Source organism: Pteropus vampyrus, unplaced genomic scaffold, assembly GCF_000151845.1.
Source record: "Pteropus vampyrus isolate Shadow unplaced genomic scaffold, Pvam_2.0 Scaffold33, whole genome shotgun sequence".
Taxonomy (NCBI): domain Eukaryota; kingdom Metazoa; phylum Chordata; class Mammalia; order Chiroptera; family Pteropodidae; genus Pteropus; species Pteropus vampyrus.
Window position 1 is genome coordinate 9509428 of NW_011888814.1, and position 27215 is coordinate 9536642.

General features: G+C 37.2%; 2 protein-coding genes across 5 annotated transcripts in view; one reads left to right on the plus strand and one right to left on the minus strand.

The window, feature by feature from the left end:
* TMEM209 (transmembrane protein 209) overlaps positions 1-12177 on the minus strand; it is a 23752-nt gene extending 11575 nt beyond the window's left edge. Inside the window, exons 1-8 of one of the 4 annotated variants that reach the window (XM_023528941.1) lie at positions 11939-12053; positions 11040-11176; positions 10852-10910; positions 9881-10012; positions 9150-9391; positions 5499-5700; positions 1643-1818; positions 962-1033 (exon numbers count right to left, since the gene is read on the minus strand). In XM_023528941.1, the coding sequence (XP_023384709.1) occupies positions 962-1033; positions 1643-1818; positions 5499-5700; positions 9150-9391; positions 9881-10012; positions 10852-10910; positions 11040-11176; positions 11939-11986 (1068 nt within the window). In that variant the 5' untranslated portion in view covers positions 11987-12053. Of the gene's footprint in view, positions 1-961; positions 1034-1642; positions 1819-5498; positions 5701-9149; positions 9392-9880; positions 10013-10851; positions 10911-11039; positions 11177-11510; positions 11533-11760; positions 12054-12077 lie in introns of those variants that run through there. The other 3 variants (XM_011357230.2, XM_011357231.2, XM_023528942.1) reach the window with 3 other exon arrangements.
* Positions 12178-14550: 2373 nt separating this feature from the next.
* Positions 14551-21253, plus strand: SSMEM1 (serine rich single-pass membrane protein 1). The gene is made up of 3 exons (XM_011357232.2): positions 14551-14733; positions 19024-19078; positions 20645-21253. Exons 1-3 carry the CDS (start codon positions 14551-14553, stop codon positions 21136-21138), a joined length of 732 nt encoding a protein of 243 aa, XP_011355534.1. The 3' UTR covers positions 21139-21253.
* The last annotated feature ends 5962 nt before the right edge of the window (positions 21254-27215 follow it).

Sequence of the window (27215 nt, forward strand, 5' to 3'; positions counted from 1 at the left end):
CATTCATTCTTCCAACTTTTATTAAATGTATCCTACTTGCCAGCCACTCTTTGGCTGCAATGAAATGATCTAAAGAGTCCAAGAGAGAGAGATCTAGGTCTCATTCCCAGAAAGTCTGATTGAGTATTTCTAGGGCTGGGCTCATGAATTTTTGTTTTTAAAAAGCCATCCAGACTTCTAGATCAAGAAAGTAGGCTATTTTTCACCACTCCCTCTTGATATCTGTTTAAATTACTGTAAAAGAATAAAAAAGGTGTACAAGTGATTTCAACACATTTCTAGATGATGCAGAGTTAATGGATGACTGTTGGAGGATGAAATGGGAAAAGTGGCGGCCTCTACAGAATCTAAGAGGACACCTGAAGGGGAGGAGGGGCCAATTTGCCCAACAGAACTTGGGGCATACAGGTACTACAGAGAGCCAGAGAAAGGTAGGATTGAGACTAGGCAACTTACTCACTCTGTATATTAAGAGTTGGCCTTCCCAACCTCTAGGCCAAAGACAGAGATGGTTCTTCTCTGGAAAAATTGAAAAAATTGATATATTCTGACATAGCTTTAAGCATATATATTATCTTCTCTTTCTAACTGACGTTTTCTGAGGGCAAGGACCTCATTCTTGTTTCCCTCACATTTCTAGACAAGTAATAGCCTCTGACATGAAAGCTCTTTAAAAATAAAATTGAGATGCTGGAAAAGGGATGAAGATCTTAATAAACTATACTGTTCCTTTATTCACTCAAAATATACTAATTTACTAACCATGGAGGGGAAAAAATAGCCTATAAAAATGGACACCATAAGGTAAATGTTGTATTTATCCTGTGCCAGCCACACTGCATTTTTTATAATTAATTCTGTTATCTAATTAACAATTAACATCTCTAATTGATGTTCTAATAATATACTTCATATGTTAAAAGGCACTAATACTGTCCCCAAAGAGTAATGTCAAACTTACATTTCTGAACTTAGCTGTCCATGAATCCATATGATCAAGAAGTTGTCTATTCATAGTCACTCTCGCCCAAACCTATTAAAAATGTTTAAGATGAATAATCAGTGAGGAAAAATCTTGCCAGCAATCATTCTTTCCCCTACCTTCAAAAATATTTGGAACACTTTGAAACAAACTTCACAAACATCAATAATAATCTAATTATTATGCAACAATTTTCTTAATTATGCACTTGGTTGCTATCCATGTAGACATATCCTTATGTTGGTACGTTTAAAGAACATTCTTCTTGTGTTTAAGAACAAAATTAAAATCCTGTATTTGGTCTTAAACTGATGAAGTTACAGACTGTCAACTGTTCTAATCCAAATATATTTTAAAAGCAAGAGTCTTGTATATGTTAAGTACAAACTGATACTTGAGATACCCTTTAATAAATGAATGCAGAAAAGTTTTAGGCAGGACACTGATGTCAACTATGTGTCATAAAGAGTAAAACATGCAATATAATTCAGTTTGAGGCACACAAAGTTAGAAAGGAGCCTTTCCACTGTTCAGTGTGTGCCAGATTTATGTTTCTAGTTGGTAAAAGTGGATGTTACGGAAAACAAATGTTCCAGAAACAGAAGGCTCTCCAATAATCTGTAAATCATAAATATTAAGTTATTTTTATTTTGCATTTACCTCCTCTGCAGCTTGTTTAGAACTAAGATCGGCTTCATCTTTGTTGGCGCACGGGGCCTGAGACCTACAGGCAAGCTGATACTGAAACTTCTTTAAGGTTTGTGCATAATCCCCCACAGAACGACTGTAGTTCCAGAAAGTAGGGCTGGTGGAAGGTGAGGTAGAATCTGGGCTCCCTACAATGATTAAATCAAAGAGTATCAGTGTGTTGTGGTAATTCTGACAACCAGAGTTAGAGCAGGAACACAGGTATCCAGCACTGAGACAATGGCAACCAAGGAAGGCAAAGCCTCAAGGGGCTCTCTCCTCCCTCCTCTCCAACATTACTTGTGCTAAAAGTTAACAAGGTCATTTCTAAGCAGTGTTAATTTAAAATCCAAGTGGTTGGAAGTGTTTATTTTTGTTGTAAAACTAAGCTTGTTTCATTCTCCAAGAGTTTTAAATGATTCAGTGTGAAAAAAAAGACAAATTTCTTCAAAAAGTAAATAGGCTAAAGAAGTTCCTTGAAATTTACCCCATTCAGAAAGAAGTTCCTTTCTGAATGGGGTAACTACAGCCTCCTGTTAATAAACTACTCTTTGGGCTAGAAGCTAAACTCACTCTCTCTTGCACTATACCAGAGTAATTATTACATTTTAAGGTCATAGTTTATCTCTTTTCCCAAATAGAATTCGAGCTCATTGAGGGCAGGGAATATTTTTTCCCCTAGCATTTGGCACAGTATCTGAATAAATAGCAAGTTTTCAAAGATAATTATATGATACTCATAAAGCTTTTTTTTTTTTAGTTTAACTGATATGAAAAATATCAATTGATAGTTCATACCCACACACAATCAAATAGAAACAAGTTTTTTTAATCTTAGAAGAATTTCTAAGAGGAGTGACTATAAAATGATAAAACTGGTTTTCTTATAACATTTATTTACAAGCACAAAGGATGAGAAATTGTGAAAGCAATATGTGGCAATGTTTTAATTCACAGCAACAAAACCCTGAAGGTTAGCCAGTCTTGTGCTAGTAGCTTGGGTGAATATTAGTATGTTTCATGCTGCCCTAAAAATAAGTAATTATGTAAAGACATATCATACTTGGTATAAAGATAAATTTTCAGGTAGGACTTCTAGCAAAATTGACTTCTAGGAATGAATTAATGTCAAGAAAACAAGTCTTAAACCAACACAAACAATTTAACAATAAGGAATAAAAAAGGAAGGTAAAAGCCATGGTCATGATAGAGCACAAAATTATTCTATTTTGACTATTCGAAAATAATCAAGCTTTCTGAGAGGATATGTGAATTTGAGAAAAATTTCAGTGAACACTGGCTTTAGAGGACAAGAGTTTTATCTAGATGATAAAAATAAAATGACAGAAATAAGTTTTAATATCTGTTGTGCATCAGCCAAAATACCAGCAAAATATATATAGCAAGCAGTGACAAAATAGGACCCCTCTGTAATGACCACCACCACCAATAGAGCAGCAAAAAATCTGTAGCTAGAGAACTCCAAAGACCTAGGAATCGAAGTACAAAGAGATTTGGAATTCTGGCAACATAACAAACCAGGTATCTCTCACCATATAGATCTAAAAATGTTTATTAAACACCTGTTTATAAACACCATGTTTATTAAACATGGTGTTTATTAAAATGTTTATTAAACACCATTCAAACGAATAATGGAACTTGCAAAAAAGATATGAAGAACAGCTAGAAATGAAGAAGGAATTGAAAATCAGAGTGCCCTGTTTGTAAGTTGATGCTGCAGCTGCTCTGGAAAATTTTGTAGGTTTTGGGAAACCTATCCGCTTCGGTATCAGTGGCCAAATGGGAACAGAAAATGAAGATGTAGACCCACAAGAGGTAGAGGTAGAGACCTTTCTCCTACCTCCATCCATGGTACCTGGCACAGGGCCAGGAACCTCAAAGGGCCATATTCTCAGTGAATAAGAAAATAATCTGCCCACTAGCACTAGGAAATAACAAGAAAATTTGTGTGTTTTAGGTTGTTGGGAGATTAATCCAGGTACTTCAAGCCTAGAAATTACTTAAGTTAGTTCAAAGTCAATGATATTCCTTAGGCACCAAGCAGAGGCACGTACAAAACTGCTAGGAGGAGATAAGACATCCAGTCTGAGCAGGATAGAAATAGCACAGATAATACTCTACTGAAGATGAGCTTACCAAAAACAAACAAAAAATACATAAATCACAAGGAAAAAAGCCTCAAGCATGAGTCAACAAGACAAAAATGTTAGTATTAATCTCCACGAACTTTAGATAAGTGAACCATTGGACAGAAACTTTGTAAAAGTATGTTTAAAGTGATTGAGATAGGAAAAGGAATTGAAAACACAGAAACAAGACACTCCAAAATAAATTAGGCATATTTGAAAGAGAACAAAACTGTGAAAAATGAAAAAAAAAAAAGTCAAATTAAAAAACTCAATGAGTTAAACAGTTTAGACACTGCCAAAGAAAGAACCAAAGATTGAGTCCAAACTGGCTAAAACAAACTGTGGTGTGAGGAGTAAAACAGAAAGTTCTTTACAGAAGAATGCCAAACTACTAAATGTAGAAGAGATCAAAGTATTAGAAAGTCTCCATTTTGAAAACACCATTGTATTTACTTACTCAGGAAAGGATCATCAAGAAGCTTGACTAAATGAACAAACATGAAGCCTGGTATTTAGACCATGCATTCTTTTCATTATACCAAGAACCATTTATAAAAAATGATCATATTGCAGGCCTAAATGCAATTCTCAAAAAAAATACCAAAAAATTAACAGGGTACAGATCAGAATCTCTAGCCACAGTACTATTAGCTTAGAGAAAAAAAGAAAAGATAAACAAGCCTTTCATTTAATATGTTTGGAAATTAAAAGCACCAATCATCAATAATACTTCCAAACAAAAATACTTGTAAATACTCCTACTGGTCAAAGAAGAAATAAAAAAGGAAGTCAGAAAAAAAATCTGGATATGACAAAGATATGCAGAGAGTAAACAGGTTGTTCTTTGTATTATACCCTATAATTTTCAGTATACTTGAAATATTTCAAAATTTAAAAAGAAGAAAAAGCATGTATTGACAAATAACAAGATAATATTGATTTGTTTCTTTGACATTTGTGGCACTTCCAGGCAAAATTATATTAAAAATCAATGGAGAGATTGAAAGTGACACAAAGAGCCATGGTCCAATAACTGGCTTCCTCATTGTGGCCATGCTTTAGCACCTAATGTGCTTTCTGTGAAAGTTCCTGAGGGGGAAAAATCATTACTCTGCTCAATAACCTAATTTGGTTTCAAATAATTGATTTTGTAATAATCAAATCCACCCCAAACAGATTAAGATTTGCTAACAGTGTTTCCCCAGGTAAATTAAAGATAAGTTCAAAAATGTTCTGAAAAAACAGCAACACTTCTCGGGTAAATCCGCGCTCTGTCTTTCATCCGTCTTGGCCACACCAACCTTCCCAAGGTCCCCAGGGAAAGGAAACAATTGTCAATTCAGTGAGCTCTGCCATGAGCCACTTCAAAACATTTTATAGCCTTAACATTTAAAGAGAAATTACAACTTCCGTTATGTGAAAAAGCTTCCAATTTTAACGGGGATGAAATGTTCAAGATTTCTCAGTTCAGCTATATTTTACTTCTTAAGTTTGGTGAGCTTAATTCTAAATGCATAAAATAGAAAAACAAAATGTTTCTGCTAAGCTACATAAAGTATATTAGTAAAAGAGACTTACATATTTATATATGGGTAATCAAAGTAATGAAATCGGTTAAGGATAATAAAAAGTGACACTAAAAATACGTGTTAGATCTAAATAAAGTATATACATACCCAGCTTAACTCTGTGCTGTTTCTCTTCTTCAGTTCTAAGAAAAGTATCCAAAGTTCGTAGGTCTGTCATGTAGTCTTCTTTGTCAGTAGGAGAGTTATAGACAGTGGGTGAAGAACGGTAACGAGATCTCAACCCACTGCTCTCCACTGGTCCAACAGTGGTAGGGTATGAAGGAGGAGGAGAGGGACTATAGCTTGCCAACTACACAAAATAAAAGAATTTTATCTTATTTTTCTTTAATTGAAATTCATTTTTGTTTTTTGACTTTCAAAAAGTAATATACCAATTAGAATGGCCCAAATCCAGAACACTCACACCACCAAATGCTAAGGTTGTGAAGCAACAGGAATTCTCATTCACTGATGGTGGGAATGCAAAATGGTACAGCCACTTTGGAAGACAGTTTCTTATAAAACTAAACATACTCTCACCGTACGATCTAGCAATCATGCTCCTTGGTTAAAAACTTATATCCACACAAAAATCTGCACACAGATGTTTATAGCAGCTTTATTTATAACTGCCAAAACTTGGAAGCAACCATGTCCTTCAGCAGATGAATGGATAAACTGTGGTACGTCTGGACAACAGGATATTATTTAGCACTAAAAAGAAATGAGCTATCGAGCCATGAAGACATGAAGAAATCTTAAATGCACATTACTAAGTGAAAGAAGCCAATATGAAAAGGCTACATATAGTACAACTGCAACTATATGATTCTGGAAAAGGAAAAATTATGGAGAAAGTAAAAAGATCAGTTGTCAGGGGTTAGGGTGGAGGTGGGGGGAAGGATAAATAGGTAGAGCACAGGGAATTTTAGGCAGTGAAAATACTCTGTGTCATAATGGTGGGTACATGTCCTTATATATTTGTACAAATATATAGAATGTATATCACCAAAAGTGGGCCTAATGTAAACTATGGACTCCGGCTGAGAATAATGTGTCAGTGTAGGTTCATCAGCTGTAACAAATGGACCACCTGGTGACTGATGTTAACAGTCAGCAAGGCTGTTCCCGTGTGGGGGCAGGTGTGTGTGGAAAATCTCTGTCCTTTCCTCTCCACTTTGCTGTGAGCCTAAAACTGGTCTAAAAATAAAGTCTATTTTTTAAAAAAGTAATATATGCATGTTTTAAAAAATGAAAAGTATGAAAAAAATAAGTCATGCTTATAACTCTACCACCCAGAGATAATACAATTGCTTTTCGCATTCTATGTACTTTCAAATCTTTAAATGTATATGGCTAAGTCAATATATTTTTGTTTTCACATAAATGAGACAATACTATTTAGTTTTATATCCCTGTTTGAAAGTTAACCAAGCATTTCCCTATAAAAATTCCTTTATAAATATCATTCCTACCGGCTGTACAGTATTTCATTGTACAAATATGCCATAATTTATCCTTCCTTTCTCTTACTCTAGACTTAGATTGTCTACAATTTTTTCCTACTATTAAATAATGTTATGAATAACACCTTTGTACATAAACCACTGCTTAATTTCATGACTTCGTTTAGGAGATTCCTAGAACTGAAATGATTTGATCAAAGCGTATGACACTTTAAATACATATTCCTATTCTATTCAGTGAAAATACTGCATTAAGTTATATGCCTATCAAAGGAGAACAGACAGGAGTAACTATTTTGGCATATGTCCATCAGCATTGCTATTTTACACGTTTATTTGACCCACTAGAATTTTTAAAAATGTATATTTAATTTGCATTTCCTTGTACTTATGAAGTTAAACACTTTAAAAATACAATTACTGGTCACTGGTATTTATCTACATTACTATTTACTCCAGTACACTGACAATTTTTTTCTGCTAGGGTTTCATGATAAATTTATATTCAGCTGTAATAAATTAAGGATTAATAAATCTTATATTTGCTTAATGCTAGTTGAAAATAAAATGTTACTTCTCTTCCACGTTGATTTTTTATTTCAATGAACATATTAAATCCTTATATACTTGCTCAAGGAACATAATATTTTATGCTTGATGTACATTATCTTATTTCATCCTCTCAATAGATAAATATTAATACTGTACTAATTTTAGATAAGAGAAGTTAGGTAACTTGCTTAAGATTGTACCAAGATTTCAATCCAGTTTTCTGATTGTAGAGTTTACACTTTTAACATTTTTTATTGGCTCAGAATATCTGTTCAATCAATAACAAACTGTTGATAATTGTCGAAGATGGGTAACAGATACATAATCCACTGTACTAGTCCTTTTATTTTTGTGTATGTTTGAAAATTTCCATAATTGAACGTTTAAAAGGTAACTGTTTCTTGAAAATTTAAAAGAATTCGATGGTAAAACTTCAGGGCCCTTATATATTGAGAATGTATTTGATTAACAGTTTTTAAATTTTCTTCCTTGATTTATTTAGATTTTTCTACTTTAGTAAATTTTGACTTTTCCTCATAAAAATAATTATTCATTAACTTTTCCAACGTATTAATTCAGTTAACACTTTTATATTATCAATATTCCATACTCTAAGAAAACAAAAATGAATAAAAATGATCTTCTGCTCACGGTTACAATCTAGCTGAAAAAAAATAATTCAGCACCGTTATGAACTTCACATAGAGACCTATTTAGTACAGATTAATAATTGTTTTTAAGAAATGAAGATAACAAATATTCAAGAGTAAACCATGGTGTAATCACTAGATGAGTATCAAGTAGCCATTAACAAATATTTGAGGGACAGGACTATACGTGATTTTTCGTCTCATTTTCTAACTTTCTTTAAGATCATATAGTAAGTACTTGTCTCATGAAAACAAACTAAAACTAATTTAGAGTCATATTTACCTATGGATTATGAATTATCACTATATATACATTTCCACATAATATTTAACTTGTACAAAATTTTCTAAATTCTATTACTTGCCAAAATTATTACTGAGTAACCAGTAGTATGGAATTTTATTACAAAGAAATATTATATAAAAAAGTAAGGGCACTGTGTTGATTTCCTCTCCAGACAGTCCTCATTTAACTAGTAGCTACAATCTAACAAGTGAGAGCACTTGAAAATGTGACTACTCCCCTTTTAATGGCCCTTATAGTCTTATGCTTCAGCCAGGAGTCAAAATTTCAAATCTGTCAATTTTGCTTCTATCAAGACTAAAAATCAGAACACTGTGGGAGTCAGAATGAAGATTTCTACTCATCCCATGGAGAGTGTCCATACTCAAGAGTCAGACTACCAGTTTTTAGCTTAGATGTTCCAACATAATGAAAAGCATTGACATTCTACAAGGATATGCAAAAGTTCCACATAAAGAAGCAAAGAAAGGGAAAACATGAATAAAGGAAACTAAAATAAATGATTATAGTTTCAACTTGTAGAGATCCTACAAAATGATCCTAGATGGTGAACCTCAGTTCACTTCTTTGCAAAAGCTGTATCTTATTTTCAATTTAAAATGTGGTATAAAGAACTTCTATGTGATGTGAAATCTGGGTTCTATTCTTGGCTCTTAAATGGGTGATTTGGGCAAGTCAATTACCTACCGTTCCTTGGTTTCCTCACTGACAAAATCAACTTACTAGATTTTCAAGGTACCTCCCAATTCTAAAATAATGTGACTGGCCAAGAAAAAAGAGTCATTACCTTATTATAACCACTGATGGGTGAGTAGGTCACTCCAGGGCTATAAGAACCACTGCCACCTGATGACAGACCTTGTAGCTGAGGGCTGTATCCAGTCATACAGCTGGTGGTGAACTTGGGACTGGTACTGGGTGAACGAGATGGGCTATAACTCAACACACTCTGACCCTGAATTGAAGGAGAAGGTGGAGAGGGAGGGATTTGGGTTGCTGTCAGATCATGTGGAGGAGTAGTCTGTACAACTAGAAGAAATAAACAAACAAATAAATAGTAAATAAAAAAATGTGTGTGTATATATAAACAAAATTTCTATGAAAACATTTAATGAACTAAATCTTTTTCTTCATGAAAAGGGAAATAGAGTGACCTGGTTGTTAAGTTACATAAAGTATTATTACCAAAAGATACAAATTAATTGTTTACCATTTCCACAGAATTCAAAATAAGAAATTAGCTTCAATGCAGCAAGAGTTAGTAATTACACTTTAATTGTAATTTTAAATTACAATGGAACAAACCTTCACGAGGCTGTTGAATGCTAGTTCCATTCAATTTACACAAACAGGAATGATAGTCATTGGTCTTAAGACAATTTATTATAGACCTGTTTAATATAGTTGAACCAGATGGCCTAAGTCCCTTCCAGCTGAGTCTATTAAAAGGAAAAATTAAATGGAGAAAGATTTATTGCCAACCTTTCCCCCACCTTTGAAAAGATATAAAACACTTACCAGCTGTTTTCAACCCTAAAAGTGTTTGCTGTCCGGGGCTAACAACCAGACTTGTTGGTGCCACAGTATATTTGAAATATCTCCAAAAATCAAATAAGGCATTTAGGCTGAAGAGAGACGCAAGAGCAAGCTCTGTAAGAGAAAAACAATTTATTTTAAAAAAGGAGGGGGGAGAGGAACAATTAAACGTGGGGAAACGAACTCTTCACACTTTAGCAAATTAACAACAAAATTGAAAACTATCTTCTTATTCCTCATAAGTTACCATTTAATGAAAGCTTATGATGTCTAGGGCACTTGTGAGTTTCAAAATATTATTACTAATCCTTACAACTTGTACAACATTTTCACCTCCCTTTTAAAGATCCATCAACAGCTATAGAGAAGCCAAGTGACTTTTGCAAGAGCAGAGCTAATTACTGAAGCCATGATTCTAACTCAGGTATGCAGACTCCAAAACTTTTTTGCTGTTCCCCTTGCCACACCACCTCTACCACAGACTTTAGATGAATGTATGTGTTAGACTACAGAATTTACTTTAATGTCTATAGGGATTCTTTATACCCAAGGACTACTGAAGAGCAGACAGCAGCAGACAGGGGAGAGGAAGAAATGAAGAGGAGGAGGAAAGCAGCAGTGGTGTAGGTATCTGGTTGGTCTTGGAAGGTGAACAGGTAGAGAAATAGGAAAGGCATTTCAGGGAGAGTAACAAATACAAATCTCACTACCCTCAAACTTTTTGTCACAAAACTCATTATCACTTAGAATTGTATTGTTTAATTTGTCTCCTCCACAAGAATGTTCCTTCCATGAGAGCAGGGACCTTTTTCCCTTCCTGCTGCATTCCAAGTTTTTGGAACACAGTAGGCACTCAAATATTTGTTGAATCAGGGCATGATTACTAAGTTGAATTAAACTTGAATGCGGTTTTTCATTGGTAGTAACTCTAAATCACCGTGAATATTACTTACCAATATACCAGAGGGGCCAGTACGTCACATTATAATATGAACTGATCAATTTTCCAGTCCTGAAAAAATTAGAAAGACTTTTCAATGTTAAAAAAAGAAAAAAAAAAATCAAAACAAACACAAAAACTGGTGGAACCACCCACCAGTCTCTTAAAATTTTTTCCCCTTTTTTTTGCTAATTAACTTACATTTCGGTATATATCATTCCAGCCACAGATACATTTAGGAGTCCCCAGGCTAAAACCACTTTCCTAGCTTCTGTTTCTTTTCTCATCTTGATGGTTCTGTCAATAAGGGAAGCACTAGGGTTTGGCTCTCCTTGCATCTACTCAAAAACAAGCATAAAGATTAATCAAAAGAAACCAGTTAAGAAATAACACGTGTCCTTCATAACAGTAACTAAAAATTGCATACTTTTCCTCACTTTTAAAATGTCTTTCCAAAATTTTTTACATTATAATGTGAAAAGGGAACTTTAAATTATAACTTCATTGGCAACGTACTGTAAAAGAACCGGCTGGTCACTTCAGAAAACAATACTTCCAATAAATAAAAATGTCTTATTTTGTAATTTAAGGGTAGTTATGTCTGCCAATTACTCTATATTGTTTTGGAATATGTCACAAGGACCAAGGGCTAATTTAAGAAACTCAAAATACCAAGTTTTAGGAGAAAATATTCCATTTAAGCTATAAGCCATTAAAGACTCTCCTCCAGCCTTGTGCAAACATTAAATGCCTACGATCTCAAACAGCCTTGCACTCGGACCAAAGCACGCGAGGTCTCCGTTTCGCGTTTTTGATAAAAGTATGAGTTTTAGAAAGGCGAGTAATTATGGTGTGAAGGGAATGAGGGCAAGCGGAGAGAAGTGTGCATTCAGTTGTGGTCTACACTGGGACTTATATTTACTTTGTTTTGATAGGCCTCATCACTTGCAGACGAGTGTAAGATGTGTTCCAGCTATATGGAGTCGAATCCCACAGAGTACAAAGAAGTATCCTTCCCGCCACCCAGCCGGAGTCAAAACTCCCCAGTCCGGACAGCTTCCCTCCCTGGCATTCCCAGCACAAACTTTAGCAACCCCTACTGCTTCTGTCCTCCGTTCCACTACAGGTGGCGGGACACCTGGCTGCATGCCCCTTTGGCATGAACCGCAGGCGCGGAACTCCCCCAGGACCGCGTGGACTCTGCGTCCAGGAAGCACAAAAATGACCCCGAAAACGCACCATGGTCTTCGGCCGGAAGCCGCGGGCTCGCGCCACTCTCTACTGCACTTGCGCGAAACCAAGCGCTAAAGCAAAAGAGACCGACTGGCGCGCCTGCAGTTACCGGAAGAACGGGGCTCTATCTTCTCGCGAGAAGAGGAGAGTTGGGAGGGGGCGGAGAGGGACCGGGACTAAGAGTGTTGCCAGGGAAACTGCTGTTGGATTTGTGGTTCCCACTTAGGTGTGGGGAGAAAGCTGAAAAGCAAAAATTCAGACCGGGTTCTGAACCCGCAGTAAAAAGTAATAACTGTAGCAAGCTGAATTTCTATATATTAATATAATTTTAGCTTCCTTAGGGCATTTATGGACCTATTTTAAAGCAGATTTTATTAAGCAGGGTGGTTAATTGTAGGATAGAGTATGTGATAATATGTCTAGACACCATGAGCAATGACAAAGCATTTCTCACATATTTTTTAAAAAAAAGTCAAGTGTTCTGATCTGATGTTATTTTTTATTGGTTCGTGCAATGAAGGTGCAGCAGTAATAAGGAAAAACAAAATGTTTTGTTAAAGTTGCTAGTGGTTTTGAGGTTTAAAAAATAATCTTTATTTTCCTGCATTTTGTTTGGAAGAACTAATCTTGAGAAAATGTTCATCGTGGAGTTCATTTGTATTAACAAATACAAATGCCTACAGTGTGCCCCTGAGCCAGGCTCAGAGATGTAAAAGCTCTACGTTTACTGCCTGGAGGAGCTCAGTCCTGGGGTAGACTGGCAGGGTCAGGCATGGTGGGGCACTGTGAGCCCCAAGGAGGTACAATGGGCCCAGCTCCAGCTCCCTAGAGAAGGCTATGGTGGTCTAAGGCAGACAGCAGGCAAGGCCAGGATGCACAGGGCCTGGAGTCTTGCCCTTGGAGATGCAGAGACATCATGTCACAATAAGCTAGGGGATTGTTACATTATGTAAGTCTCAATGACCAAAATTTTCCTAAAATGCTCCTAAGATCAAATAGAAGAAAATGAGGTTTCCTTGTGGTATTACATATTAAAGAAAAGCTGCAGAAATACTGTGCTCTTAAAGATTTGACAGATTTTTTTAAAGTGAGATTTTAAAATAAGTTTTAGATTGCCTTAGCAGCAATGGTGTTTTGCTTTAGTTTTAGATTTAGAGATGAATTAACTTGAAAATTGTTCGAAGTGAAAGGTTTCAATGGTACAGTTCTCAAATTGAGAAGACCAATTTCCACCCCATTCCATATCTGACTTTTTCGTATGAAAAAATTGTACACATTTGATGTAATTCATGAGACACATGGCTATTCTTCCTCTTAATGTAATCTATAAATTACTGTACATTTATTTATTCGAGGCTTAAAAAGGAGCACTCTACTACCTAAATTAGATTTATCCTTGGTATTATATTTTAGTTTGCTAGAGTTGCTTTAACGAAATACCACAGACTGGGTGGTTTAAACAACAGAAATTAATTTTTTCAGTTTTGGAGGTTGAAAATCTAAGATCAAGATTCTAGCAGGATTGGTTTCTCCTAAGGCTCACCTTCTTTGACTCAGATGGCGGCCTTCTCTTTATGTCCTCACATGGGCTTTTCTTCTGTGCTTGCACATCCCTGGTGTCACTTCCTCTTCTTATAAGGTCACTGGTCGTATTGGATTAGGGTTTCATCCTTATGGCCTTGTTTAATCTTAATTACCTCTTTAAAGACCCTGTTTTTAATTATAGTCACATTGAGGGTTAATGCTTCAACATATGAATTTGGGAGAACATAGAACGCATAAGAACTGTGTTAATTTACAATGATATGGGACATAGAAAAGAGATGTAAAAAAGTGGATACTTCAGAGCCTTAGATTTTAAAGACATAAAAATACTGTATTTAAAATACAGTACAGTTGACTCATGAACAACGCAGTGGTTAAGGGCACCAATTCCTGTGTAGTAGGAAATTTGAGTTTAACTTTTGACTCCTCCAAAACTGAACTACCCTCGGTATCTGTAGGGGTTTGGTTCTAGGACCACCACAGATACCCAAATCCTCAGATGCTCAAGTCCCCTATATAAAATGGTGTAGATCAATACGTACAGTCAGCTCTCTGCGTCCTTGGACTCCAAAACGTGGTGGAAAAACAGTACAGGCATTTATTGAGAAAAATCTTAGTGTAAGCGGACCCGTGCAATTGTGGACTGATGTTGTTTCAAGGTCTACTATATATACAGATTTCAGGGGAAAAAAAGATTAAGGCAGAAATAACTGTATTGAGGTATGGGGAAAAGACCATAAATTTTCATAGAAGTAATTTAGATAAATCTTCCAAAAACTTAGAAATCCAAGAAGTGTTCGTCAGTTCTTGTCACAGTTGCTAAAGTGTGTGTCATAATACGTTGCCAAGGAAGTTGTCATACACGTGGAGTGAAGTACTTCCCAGTCATCTTCATCCCTTGGAGCATGTTTTATTTTTGAAGCAAGAAGCCATCATGGGAGACCTTCTTTCCTTGTTTTGGGAGGTGGATCCTCCCCCCATACCTTTAAGTTTTACCATTCCAAGTCAGGATTATGAGTGCCGGAAGGATGACTCTTGTGGGGCAATAGGGAGCTTCTTGCTTTGGTATTTTGTCGTTATATTGGCCTTGATGTTCTTCTCTCGGGCTTCTATCTGGGTAGGATATCCTTTTTCATTTTAAATAATGTTTACTGTATACTAAGGGATTTGCCATAAAATAAATTCACTTTACTTTGATGAAACTAATTTTTAAAAGTTTATTTTCTAGCATTAAAAATAATGCAGTCTCATGCCAGAGAATCTAAGCATATGGAAAAGGAGGAAGAAAAAATTTTAAATTATTTTTAATCCTATTTCTTAGAGGTAATCACTGTTAATACTTTGGAGTATGTTCTTCTAGTTTTGTTTTTTTTTTCCTTTATCCTAATATATCTCTCTCCACCTCTCTATCTTTGATCTTCCATGCTTGGCATTATTTTAAAGTATGTATTTTCTTATCTTGCTTTTTTAAAACTTAATATTGTATTGTAATACTTCTCCAAATTATATTCACACAGCAACACCCTTAGTGACTGCATAATTTTATTTTATGGTTGCACCATAACAAACTTGCAATTTTGAGATATTTATGTGGTTTGCAGTTTGTCCATATGCTGCATAACACTGGGATAAACTACCCTACTGGTTAATGACCTCCAAATTCCTTTTGTAGCCATGTAATCCTAATCACAGAGAAAAAAAAGAAAAGCTGTTGTATTTATAGGATATATGTTGTAGCATTTTGGGGTTTCAGAATGGGGTGATACACTCTCCGCATAGAATGAGCTGCAGAACTAAACTAATCTAGACAGAACCGAAGTCACCACTTTAGACCACCGACCAGCAGAAGAAAATGCCATCCTCTTAGGAATGAGATAGCCCACTTTATAAGGACCTATTATGAGTAACTGAGCTCTTATAAATCACTGACATGGAATCCTTGCTGGCCATTAATACCAGGCTGAAGATTAATCAAATCACCACCATTTAGTATTGTAGCCAGAGCGCTGGATGGGCAATGGCCAGCTAGACTGAGTGCTGTATCAGCTCTAGATGGAGAGGTTTGTTATGTCTATGCCAGCTGATTCCATTATAATAATCAAAGACTCTTTCCCTTACCACCACCTCCTCCTAAGAAGTTTTATCTAAAGTCTAAATGCTGCTTAAGGTAGATACTTTGCCAAAAGGAGATTTAGAATAGTGATAGCTTATATGTATCTTAGACTCCCTAGCTAAGTATATTGAATTTGTCTGGTCTGGCAAGAAAAGCTACTTTAGAAAATTAACAAAAAATTGAAATTGATTCCTGGCAATTTCATCATGAAGACCACTTAAGAGGTCTAAGCTAGTCGTATGCTTCCCTGCTTGCATCAGCTCTTTGGGTCATAGATCTCTGAACTTCAAGGTCCTCAAGAGAGCATACAGTCCAGTCTCCTGTTTGTAGGCAAAAATGATACCAGTATCTCTCCTTTTTTTTAATTGATAATGCCTAAATAAATTAAGTGATTTGCCCAATCTCACACGAGTAGTTAGTGACAGAGGGGGCAATAGACCCAAGTTTCCTGCCATATCATTTGTTTGCTTCAAAGAGTAGTTGAAATGTTGAATTAAATCTATTCAGTGCTGATTAAAACCTTAATTATCTTAGAGGTTTCATCTTTCACTTTGTTCCCTTATGGCAGCTAAAATCAGCTAAACTGCTTCTTCTGAAGGGTCCCAGATTTGAAATCTGAGAGCCATATGAGAACTAGTCAGGGAGGATGGAATTTTCTCTTCACTTTGAACTTCATTTTCACTGCTAAACTCTGAGCCTTTATTTACAACCCTTGAAGTAATGGTAAAAGCGTGATGGAAATGTGGTGGTAATTATCCTTAGACATGAAGCACAGTGATTGCCTCTGGACTTGCCACTTTTTAAGATGCATTTAACCTTTTGCTTTCAGAGACTACCGTATTCTATGTTTAGTTCATGTATTTGTTTAGTGTTTAGTCAGACTGCTAGTGCTAGAATTTTCCCAAACAATACCAGTCTAAGCTTCTCATTTTGCATATGTGGAAATTGAGCTGTTAAGTGGAGGAAGTAGAGGTGTTAAGTGGCTTGGTAAAATCAAAGTTGGTTAGAAGCAGAAAGGCTTAGCCAAAGCCCAGATCTCTCCCACTCTATCCCCAGGTCAGGCCCTGCTGCTCTTTTCATTCCTTGAGTCACATAAAAGACAGTAAAACACTTTTGGTGATTACGGTTCATATGATTCTACTTAGCTTGATGCAAAGTCTTTCTTTTGATTTTGTGATTATATTTTGATTTGACATCAAGTCAAATATGGAAGCTTTCCATGAAAATGATATAAACCTAATAAGTGTTTTTAAACACCTTCTCCCTCCATTACAAAAGTGTGCATTATAGAAAATGTGGAAATGGCAGGAAAGTAGAAAAATGAAATAAAAACCACTCCAAACTACATAAAGTAACCGACTAGGTTTATAAATGTCTAATCTTTTAATAATCATCTCTATACATATTAAATTTAAAATAAGCTCCCCCCCCGAAAAAAAAAGTTTTTTAAAAAGAGGTATCTTAAACGAGGATTTCGCTCTTAAGGTTTTTAGGGAATGGTTTCAGTAACCCCAGAAACAAAGAGGTACCTTGTTTGAAATACTTGCCTGCCATTGTAGAGATCAGATATTAAGAAAGGAATGGGTGGAGGATCTTAGATTGCTGTTTTAAATACCCCAGTATGGTACGTTCCAACCCCAAAGAACTTTCTATGTAAATTTATTTTTTCCCTCATTGTAGACAATCTGAAAAATTAGAAGGAAAAAAATCACTTTCACCACTCAAAGCTAACACTTATGTACATCCCTTAAAGTCTCTTTTCTTTTCATATTTTCAGCTAACTTGTGATTGATTATACTGCATATATATGCATCTTGATTTTTAACTTAATATTATAGCACTTATTTCCTCATGTTATGGCATATTTTTATTATAATAACTTTTACAACTATATATTCTAATCGTATAATTGTAACATAATTTATTTAACCATTGCCTACTTTTGAATTTTGTATTTTATGTTATCCTAATTACACTGCAATGAATATTTCTGTACACAAAGCTTTCTCTCTTTTGGAGGTTCTTTCCTGGTGATAGATTCCCAGAAGAATTATTATGTGTCAAAGTGTTATGAGTATTTCTAAAGTTTCTGATACATTATGGAAGAGAAGAGGTGCTTTATATTTGTATCATTCGGCAAAACCATTTTCAACATCAAAGAGTGGAACACTGACCTGAAAAATGAGACAAATATGTTTATGGAGTATTGCGGGAGAATATTCGAAATTATAACTATTCAGAGAAATCCATTTATTCTGGTCTCCATATTATGGATAGTAAATTATGGACATTATGGTTGCATTTTGGAGATATTATGGTCGCATTTTGGAAGAAAGTTTCTGAAGGATTTAGGAGATATTAAGTCTGTGAATTCAGGTAAAGATATGAAAGAACTATTCATAACTGATAAAATGTCCTGTACAAAGTAATTTAAAACTAACCTTAGTACTATCAAACCCATTTTAAAATGATAAATGATATTTCTCTATAATGTAAGTGAGTACAGGAAAACTTTATAATCTATAGCTCCTTATCAGTATTATTTTCTCTCGTTTGTTCCATTTTGCTTAGTTCAAAACATTTTGTTAGATTATGCTACCAAAGCATGGTCTGCCTAATTGGCAGCAGAAGTGTGATCACTATACTGTAATAGGAATTCAATAAGTATTTACTGAACTGCATTGAATGTTTAAAATTAGATGTGGTCAAAGGGCCTAGGGCAATAGTATTTTTTAACAAGTACATATAAGTGAAAAACAACCAACTGAGATGACTATTGTGTGTGTTACATGCCATGGAGTTGGCTCTGACTCCTGGTGACCCCATGAGCTAGTGATGTCCACCATGTCCCATCGTCAGCAGCCCTGCTCAGCTCCTATAGACTCATGCCTAGGGCTTCTTTCATGGAATCATCCACCTCTTATTTAGTCTTCCTCTTTTCCTGCTGCCTCCTCTTTTTCCCAGCATTGGTGCCTTTTCCAAAGAACCCTGTCCTCTCATGATGTGCCCGAGGTAGGGCAGCTTCAGTTTTATCATTTTTGTCTCCAACGGTGTTTCAGGCTTAATTTGCCCTAGGACCGATGCACTTGTTCATCTTTCTGGCAGCCCAGGGTATCTATAGAGCTTTCCTGCAAGAGCATACTTCAAATGAATCTTTTTTTTTTTTTTCCCATCAGTCTTCTTCACTGTTCAGCTTTTGCATCCTGACATAATAATTAGGACTTTGAGGGTGTGGGTGATCTGAGAGTGTGGATGATGTAAGATCACTATCACTAATCTATATTTCTGAAACAGATGTCTGAGAAGAAAAAAGATGAAGACAGCGGGACAAGCACTTCAGTAAGTAAAGGTGAGAGCCAATGCATATTTGGTATTGGACTATGATGGGAGAAATATGTGCTGACTGTGAAAAGCGAACAACAGAGGTGATCGGCCAAGAGCCTTACAGGGCCTCCCCAGACCTGTGGTGGCCCATTGGATGAGCTGCTTGCTGTAGTGCAGGTAACTTAACTGCTTTAGCAAAGGCTACACGTTACTGGTAGGCAATGCTCAAGTTCTCTTTTCATTCCTCGGCATTCTCCTTTCACACAGCTTCCCTTTTACATACATTTGTGGTTAGAGTTTACTATAAGATTATGAGCTATAAATGACATCCTTTTCAATAGCCTATAAGCAGTGGTGTGCTGGAAAATATTTAACAACTGGCTCCTCCAAAATGAGTGTATGTGTATGTAATTTTAAAAATATACTGAAAAAAAGGATATACATCACATAATTTACAAGTAATAAAATATATAATACTCTTTATGATAAATTCCTTATAGACCACTGATTCTCAAAAATAGTTTTCTTGATTTTTGTCAAACCCTCACATCCTTAGCCAACCTACAGCTGCAACTGATAAACAAGTGTAGTTCTAAGATGACTCTTACTTTCCCTTAAGTTAAAGAGTGAGATTAAAGAAACTAGATAATATATGTTGGAACATAACTTGGTTATCAGTGATGTGGGTGACTTCTTTGCTGAATTGGATAATAGTTTTAGAATACTCTGGAGGAATATTTCCTTATTTTTGGGTGCTATTCACAATACGAACATGACACTTTTAAATGTAATCTTTGTTAGTAACATGTTCTCTATCGCTTTAAACCTAGGCAATCAACAAAACCATAAATTGAGACCTGATTTTTAGTGCTTGTTGATTTTTATCCCACCCAAACTGATTTCAAGTTATCAACATGACGTCACCAAACCTGGAGTTGGGAAGAGATGCGCAGTAGCACATGATATTTCCAACACCCAGATACAACAGACAAATAGCTTCAAGAGCATACACCATAATAAAATGTAATAAAATAATTAGGAAGTGATGTTTTGAGCATTATGTTTATTTGTTTAAATTGACTTGATGGTAAATTTGGATAATTTAATTTTTACTAATGGCCGTGTTTAACAACCATCTCACAAAATTCCTGAAAGCTTAGCAATCAAGTTCTTGCAAGCTGGTTGATGCAAGCCAACTCCAGCACACCAGTGTTTAAAGAAAAGACTTTTTTTAGTTTCCTGCTACCCAAATCACATTCACATAGGCACTTGAATCTTTAAAACTTCAAGGCAAAGGAAAAAAGTTTGGAGACTTTTCCCTTTATCTGCTGTCAAGGTCCACACAACTTCAAAAGTAATGTATTAAGCATCTATTTGACCCTTCTGGTTTGGGGGAGACTTGGTATGGTACTAGAAAATGCTGTCGGCAGCCACCACTTGCAAATGAGCGCAGAAAAATGGTGGCTTGGCAAATGGCAACTAAGAATGAATCCACACGTGCCATAGGCTTCTTTAGGTAATATGAAGTTATAGTAACCTAACTTGTTACTATAGTGTGCCTAACTTGTTGATTTGTTTCATTCGTTGTTAGCAAGCAAAGATACTTCCTCTAAAGGGCAAAACAAAGATGGTGACTGGGACACTCTACCAATGACGAAAAAGCCAAAGCAGAGCCCACTTACCCCTGTAACTGACTCCGAAGTGGCCTTGGTCAATGCCTACCTTGCACAAAGGCGAGCCAGGCGCCATTCTCAATTGAGCCAGGTGATGCAGACCCAACACGACAGTGACACTACTGAGTGTGACAGTGAAGAATCTAACTCGGGAGCCTCTTCGTGGAAGGAGAGCGAAAGTGAGAACCCATCCCCAGCCAGTGGTAAGAGGAGAAAAGTAGCTCAGAGCCAAAAGAACGCGGGGAGTTACCAAATCAGGGAAAGGCCCTGCCTCCACTGCAAAGCCTTGAGAACCAATGAATGGCTGACACGCCATTTCCTTGGAAACGCTTCAGAAACAGCCCCAATGAAGAGTGGTATTCAAGAGGAAAACTCTGTTCCTGACATTAAAACAAAATTCAGTAAATTCTGAATTATATCAAGTCCTTACCTTACTTGAAGCCAAATGAAAGAAATGAATACAACACCAAAAATCACCAGAGCTCTAGGCGAGGAGGATTTACAATAAAGTCTCTCAACTAACAACAACAAAAAAACATACTTGGAATCCAAGAGGTAAAATTTCAGATAATTCTTTGTTCAAAAACAGGCCAGTGAATTTGTTTATGGCACCATTGGAACATCAAAGACCATCCACTATGATTTTTTATTCAATAGAGCACAAGACAGATATTTTATTCCTTGAGTGTATGTATTTCGTTTATGTCTGTAATACTAATAAGGAAGCTCTTTGAAAATATATTTATGTTCAGAAACCACCATTTACATTTATTCATATGTTTTGATTAGGTGATTGACTGAATGAATTAGGTGAAGTTGGTTAGAAGAGAAATGGCCCATATTCTCCAGGTCCATATTTTTAGGTGACTGACTCTACCTGAGCTGAATTGCTGCACATGTGTCAGCAGCTAGAGGCTGGTGAGGTGGAGGAGCTCAAGACCCTGGAATAGGACCTCTGATTCCTAGAGTAGAGCAAGGAGGGAATGTGGACCCAGAAGGGCAGCTGGGCTGTGGGCTGTCCATGGTTATTGTCCAAAGGGCATGGCAAAGAAAAAATTATTCTGACACTTGTTAAAATGGCAAGGAAGACTTTATTTAGACTGTCATGAGTCAAATCTGTTGCAATAGGGGAGAGAAATCAAGCTCAACTCCAAATATAGCAAGGATAAGCAGTGATTTATGGCCAGAGAGCAGGGTAAGGAGGCCAGTGGGTAGAAAATTACGAGGAGGAAACCTCAGGGGTAAACTGACCTATTAGGATCCTCGCTAAAGGCAGGCCAAGGACTTACACACATCAAAGATGGAAGATGAGGAACTTGATCAGATATCAAGGGTGAAGGGACTCTCACTAAACTTACTTAGCAGCATTCTTGCTAAAACTGGACTGGTCAGGCCAAAGATAGGATGGGCAGCAAAGCTGAGATCTGGTTGAGAAGAGGGCTGAGAGGAGCCTGACTAAAGTTTGGTTAGGGAGAATCTTAATTGCAAGTTAGCTATAACCCAGACATAGTTGGGGCTGGGTTTTCCAGTTAAGTGCGGATCCCAGTAGTGGGGAATTCAGTAGGCCTAGGTAGATAGGTGACCGTTCTGAAGATCGTTCTTCAGATGGATGGCAGAACTCCAGCTGGGATATAAAACAAAACCCAGATCCCAGAGAAGAGGGCTGGCCAGGACAAGATAAGCAGCAGAGACTCTGGTCACTGGGCTAGAGTTCAAAGAAGGGCTTTAAGTCTTAGAGGAGAACTTCCGTGCTATATATGATAAAGTCTGCAACATAATACTAAGGATTGAGCCTTTTATGGCGGGGGGAGGGGGAGATCACAGAGCTCTGATTTGGGGCTCAGGAGTCACTCTGATAATAGCAGCTTCCTTAACTGATTACAACAAAGAGATAACAGGGGGGTAGGGTGGGAGCCCCAACCATAAGAACTAAGCCACTGAAATCCAGGGTATGGGGAGCCATTTATAAGCTTATTTGTGGAGACTCCCTTATTTAAATGGTCTCAAGATTGCAACAGGTTTGAAGCTGTGAGTGAAAGGCAGGACTACTTCAAGATTCAGCTCAAGTGGCAACCTTTCCCATGGAGACTGCTTTTATTTCTCAACGTCCTCCTCCACTGTATTCCTTCAGGCAAACTCGCTATGCCCTCCTTTTATGCTCTAGTGTCCCTTGAAAAGTCCTCCATCTCAGCACCCTTAACATTTTAATGAATAGATTTGTTTGCAAGTCTCTCTTTCCCCTATATATATGTATCTACTCTTAAAGGTAGAGTCCATGATTTGTCACCTTTTTGCATCTGTGATCCAGCACTGTGCCAGACAACGCGACAGATAAATAAACCAGTTGAATCAATATATGACAGGGATTCATGAATTCAAACAGGAGGAGCTTAGGAAAGCAAAGGCAGAGAAAGCAAGGCAGGGACAATATCTAAACCTTAGTGAATGATTCTGATATTTCTAACTTGATATAATCAAGATGCTTGTTTTGTTTATCGAGCACCAAAAACAAAACCCCAAAAAACAAACACCAAGGTCAAAATATAGTAATAAGTTGAAGAGGCAGGATTTAGACCCAAGTCTCCGGACTTCAGAGTTTGGGCTCTTCGTTACTATGATTTTGCCCATTATTCTCTGAAGATGGACGATCCTGACTTTAAGGTAAGTGAATCACCACTCCCCACACATCCATAAGTGATGGCCAAGCAGATATAATCTCACCAGGAAAAGATGACTATTTTCTAGATAACAGAGTAAGGGCACAAATGTTTTGCTTGTGGATTTGGAATACCAACCAACGACACTATTATCTGAAGAGTTATTTATATTGAAGACTGCTACTTTACATGGGTCTTATCCCTGGGGCTAGAACAGATCAGAGTTATGGGGTGGAAGACAGCCACCTACAGGAAGAAGGAATGAGGGTTGAGTTAAGCCAGGGACTGTAAATGTGAGGGGATTAGCCAGGGTAATTCGTGAGTACATTAAACCAAAAACAGGCCAAACATAGCTAGGAGGACATCTAAAGACAAGGAAAGAAATGCTCTGTATCAAAACATTAAGACAAGGACGTGGTGGGATAAGGAGCAAAAGCATAGCCAGGCCTGTTGGAACTGGATTAATGAGCGAGGTACAGATCCAGTGAGGTGGGAGACAGTACATGAAACCAGGGCTGCAAACATTAGTCATGGCTGGATGTTGCTTGTTTGCAGAGTCTGGCGTGAGCTGTCGGGGTGGGGTCCTCGAGCTGTGTGATAGTCTCCTCTTTAGGCCCGTTTTGCTAAATGGGATAAGCCAGGCTGTCTCTGGTTCTTATGGTAGAAGATTGTGGCCTGTCTGGGTGGCTTATTTGAAGAAAGGCATGGAATTCTTGGACTTGCCTCCTATCTGTGGCCCTTCTGTGCAGCTAGCTGATCAGGACTGATGTCCATAGCAAATGTCCACCTATATCATTGCAATTCTTGTCAGGAGCTGCTATGCAGGGAACTATGGGATGCAGGGAAAGGCCCAACTGAGATGGATGTGGTGACAAATTAGAGTATATGCATGGTAGGTATTTGCAGGGGGTTTAGACATGGGGGAGCTGTGAGCTACGGCTACAGGGTAGACAGTCTCAAACTCTGAACCAGTATCTGCCCTTAAGGACTGAGTGGTATGATTTTGGTGGGAGGAGAGAGGAGCCAGTAGGTAAAATCTAAATAATAACAGCAACTATAATAATACTGATGATGATAGCATTTAGAGAGTGCTTGCTATATGCCAGGCACCAAGGAAAGCATTTTATGAGAATTATTTACCCTTCACAAGCCTGTAGAATAGATATCTCCCCAATTTTATGGATGATGAAACTGAGGCTTAAAGAAATTAAATGATATACCCAAGATCATATAGCTGATGAGTGTGGGGGAGCTGGATTTTGTCTGACCACTAAGATTTTGTTTTTACCGTGACGATAATACATTATCCATGTTCTCAGTGGAGAGTGATTAGATAGGAACTTGGGAGAACAATACCCAATACCAAACCCAGTCCAAAATGAACACAGGCCTGATCATGAAAAATGGAGCCAAGAGTCAGCAACGGAGCAGAGACGGGAGCATTTCAGCAAAGCTGGAGAGGGTTCACGCCATTGAGCGGAGAGGCCGCATGAGCATCTCTTGCCTTATCTGCATTGGGTCAACCTGGCCAGCTTCCCCACCAGGAGATCAGACCGAAATTCAGGGTGATCTTTAGAAAAAGGAGGGGGAATGAAAAGGGTTGGAGAGGGTAGGAATGAACTTTGCACTAAATTCCAAGGAACAAGAGGCAGGAGTGACTAGAGAAGTGAGGTGGATGACCACGGACTTGACCCAGGGAGAAGGGGGAGAGGGTACTGTGGAGAAAACCAGAGAGCAACCGCAGTACTGCCCCACCGCCCCCCTCTCTCTCACGAAAGAATACTCTCTCCCCACAGTTTCTGGAGTAGTGTTTTCAAAACAGCGACTCGTTAATAGATTGTGAAATCAATTTAGTGGGCTGTGACTAGCATTTATTAGAAAATAAATAGAAAATAACAGAGCATCGCACATAATAAGGGTAAGTATTGTTTTTGTTTCAGTGCGTGTGTGTACTCCGTTGCAATGCGAAATGTGTTTCTTGCTATGGTAAAATAAAAAATAAAAGCCACCGTTCTGGGGTTTTCTTTGTGAATTTCCTGATTTAGCCAGCTATTTTACTAAGTTAGTAAAGGCAGTTGTGACCCTGTGCATTCCTGATTGTTGTATGCTAGTAATTAGTAAAATCTTCATCCATACTTTAGGATGGACCAACTGTCTAGATTAGTGAAAAGCTTGAATTAAATTATACTACTTTGAAAGAACTTTAGGTTTATTATTTCCAAATAGAGTAAGTGGAAGCAAGTAACCAACTGTTGCCTGGTGTATAGGGGTGGTTTAGCCTTGGTGAATAGACAAGAGTAATTTGTAATTGACATTTCAAAGAAGTCTTAGAAACAGGCCAGCCTTTGTTTAAATCATAATTACCCTGTTTGTATGTAAAAGGATACTTCTAAAGCTTTTCAAAACAACTGGTTCTTTTAAGTAGATAATTATTCCCCTTCCAATCTTGTTTACACTATTCGGAACTTCAGTGAACTCTCTCTCTCTCTCTTTCTCTCTCTTTTTTTTTTCCATAGATAGTACAAAGGTTAACTTCAGCCAGCCCTTCCTCAAATTATCACAAATTCCCAATTAGTGAATTCTAAACAGGGTTTCCCTGTAACAATATACCAAAGACTCGTATGATGTGTTCTTTATTGCTTTGAATAACATCTGACAAGTTTCCAAGTACCAGGCCACCTGGATATTCTCTATCTGTCAGGAACATGTGGTCACAGAGGTACATGGGAGGGTGAGGGGAAATACAAATCAGACACAGATATGCAGGGGTGGGGAAGGAGACAAAGGGGGAAGTGCTTTTTTTTTTGGTATCTATTATATGTTAACTGAATATCAGATTATAGGCACTTTTTGGTATAAAAAAGCTGTACTTTACATCTAAATTTAACAAAGATACAAATGAAAATAGGAAACTGAACTTTTTAGCATGTGGACTGGAAGTCATTAGAGAGGCCTAGAAAAGTGGGCAGAGGAAAGATGTTATTACAAAAAATATATGTACTTGTCCGTTTTTGAATGACTTATTTCTCACTGCAGAGTTCCACTCTGCACAAAAGGAACTGCATGATATACTTAAAAAAAAAAAAAACAACAACAAAAAACCCAAGCAACAAAAATGTTCTAATCCTGGGTAATACTGTTTTCTAGTCCTTATCTTTTATCTTCGGAGCTTGGCTCCTTTCACTGGCGGTTCCTCAAGCTGCCTTATTACAGGGGTCTGTTGTCTATAATTGTCTTTGTTTATTAGGGCCCTCTCTCACCATGAAGTTTCATGTGTTCAAAATCTTGATTTAGCAGTGAGAACATCAGGCAGGGAGCCAACTCTGCTACTAATTAGTATAAATCAAAAGGAGGAAGCGGGGAGATAAAAACCAGATCCCAGTGTAAAGGTCTGCAGCCAGGGTTAGTAAGACTGACTGGCAGGTCAGAGTTGAGTAAGAGACAAAAGGGCTTGGAGAAATGCTATTTAGGGCCAGAGTCTTTTTGTCTCTTTTCTCTGATTGTACCCCTTCAGAAGCAGAAAGGGTCTGTGGCCGCCTCCTTTGATTGTTTTCCTTCCATTCTAGCAGATCCTCATTTTGTTCCATTGTTCCCCTTCGCTTAAAGACTTAAGAGTTTGGTCCCAATTGCTGTAAGCCAACCGTAGCGGTGCCATTCCCCTTGTCAATGAATGGTTCATGCATGGGTTCATGATCTAATTCTGGAAAGGGTAGTTTGCCGGTGGGGGTGATCTGAGAAAAGTTTCTTCAGTCTTAAAAAAGACCTGCACAGGGAAGAAATGGTTCTTTTTTGTTTAGTGGATGATGTCAAGTCTGCACGTGATCACTGCAAT

Coding starts and splice junctions, on each gene's coding strand:
- SSMEM1 (XM_011357232.2), top strand. CDS start 14,551: ATGGGAGACCTTCTTTCCTTGTTTTGGGAGGTGGATCCTCCCCCCATA. Junction 14,734..19,023: donor TCTCTCGGGCTTCTATCTGG/GTAGGATATCCT, acceptor TTTCTGAAACAG/ATGTCTGAGAAGAAAAAAGA. Junction 19,079..20,644: donor AAGCACTTCAGTAAGTAAAG/GTGAGAGCCAAT, acceptor ATTCGTTGTTAG/CAAGCAAAGATACTTCCTCT.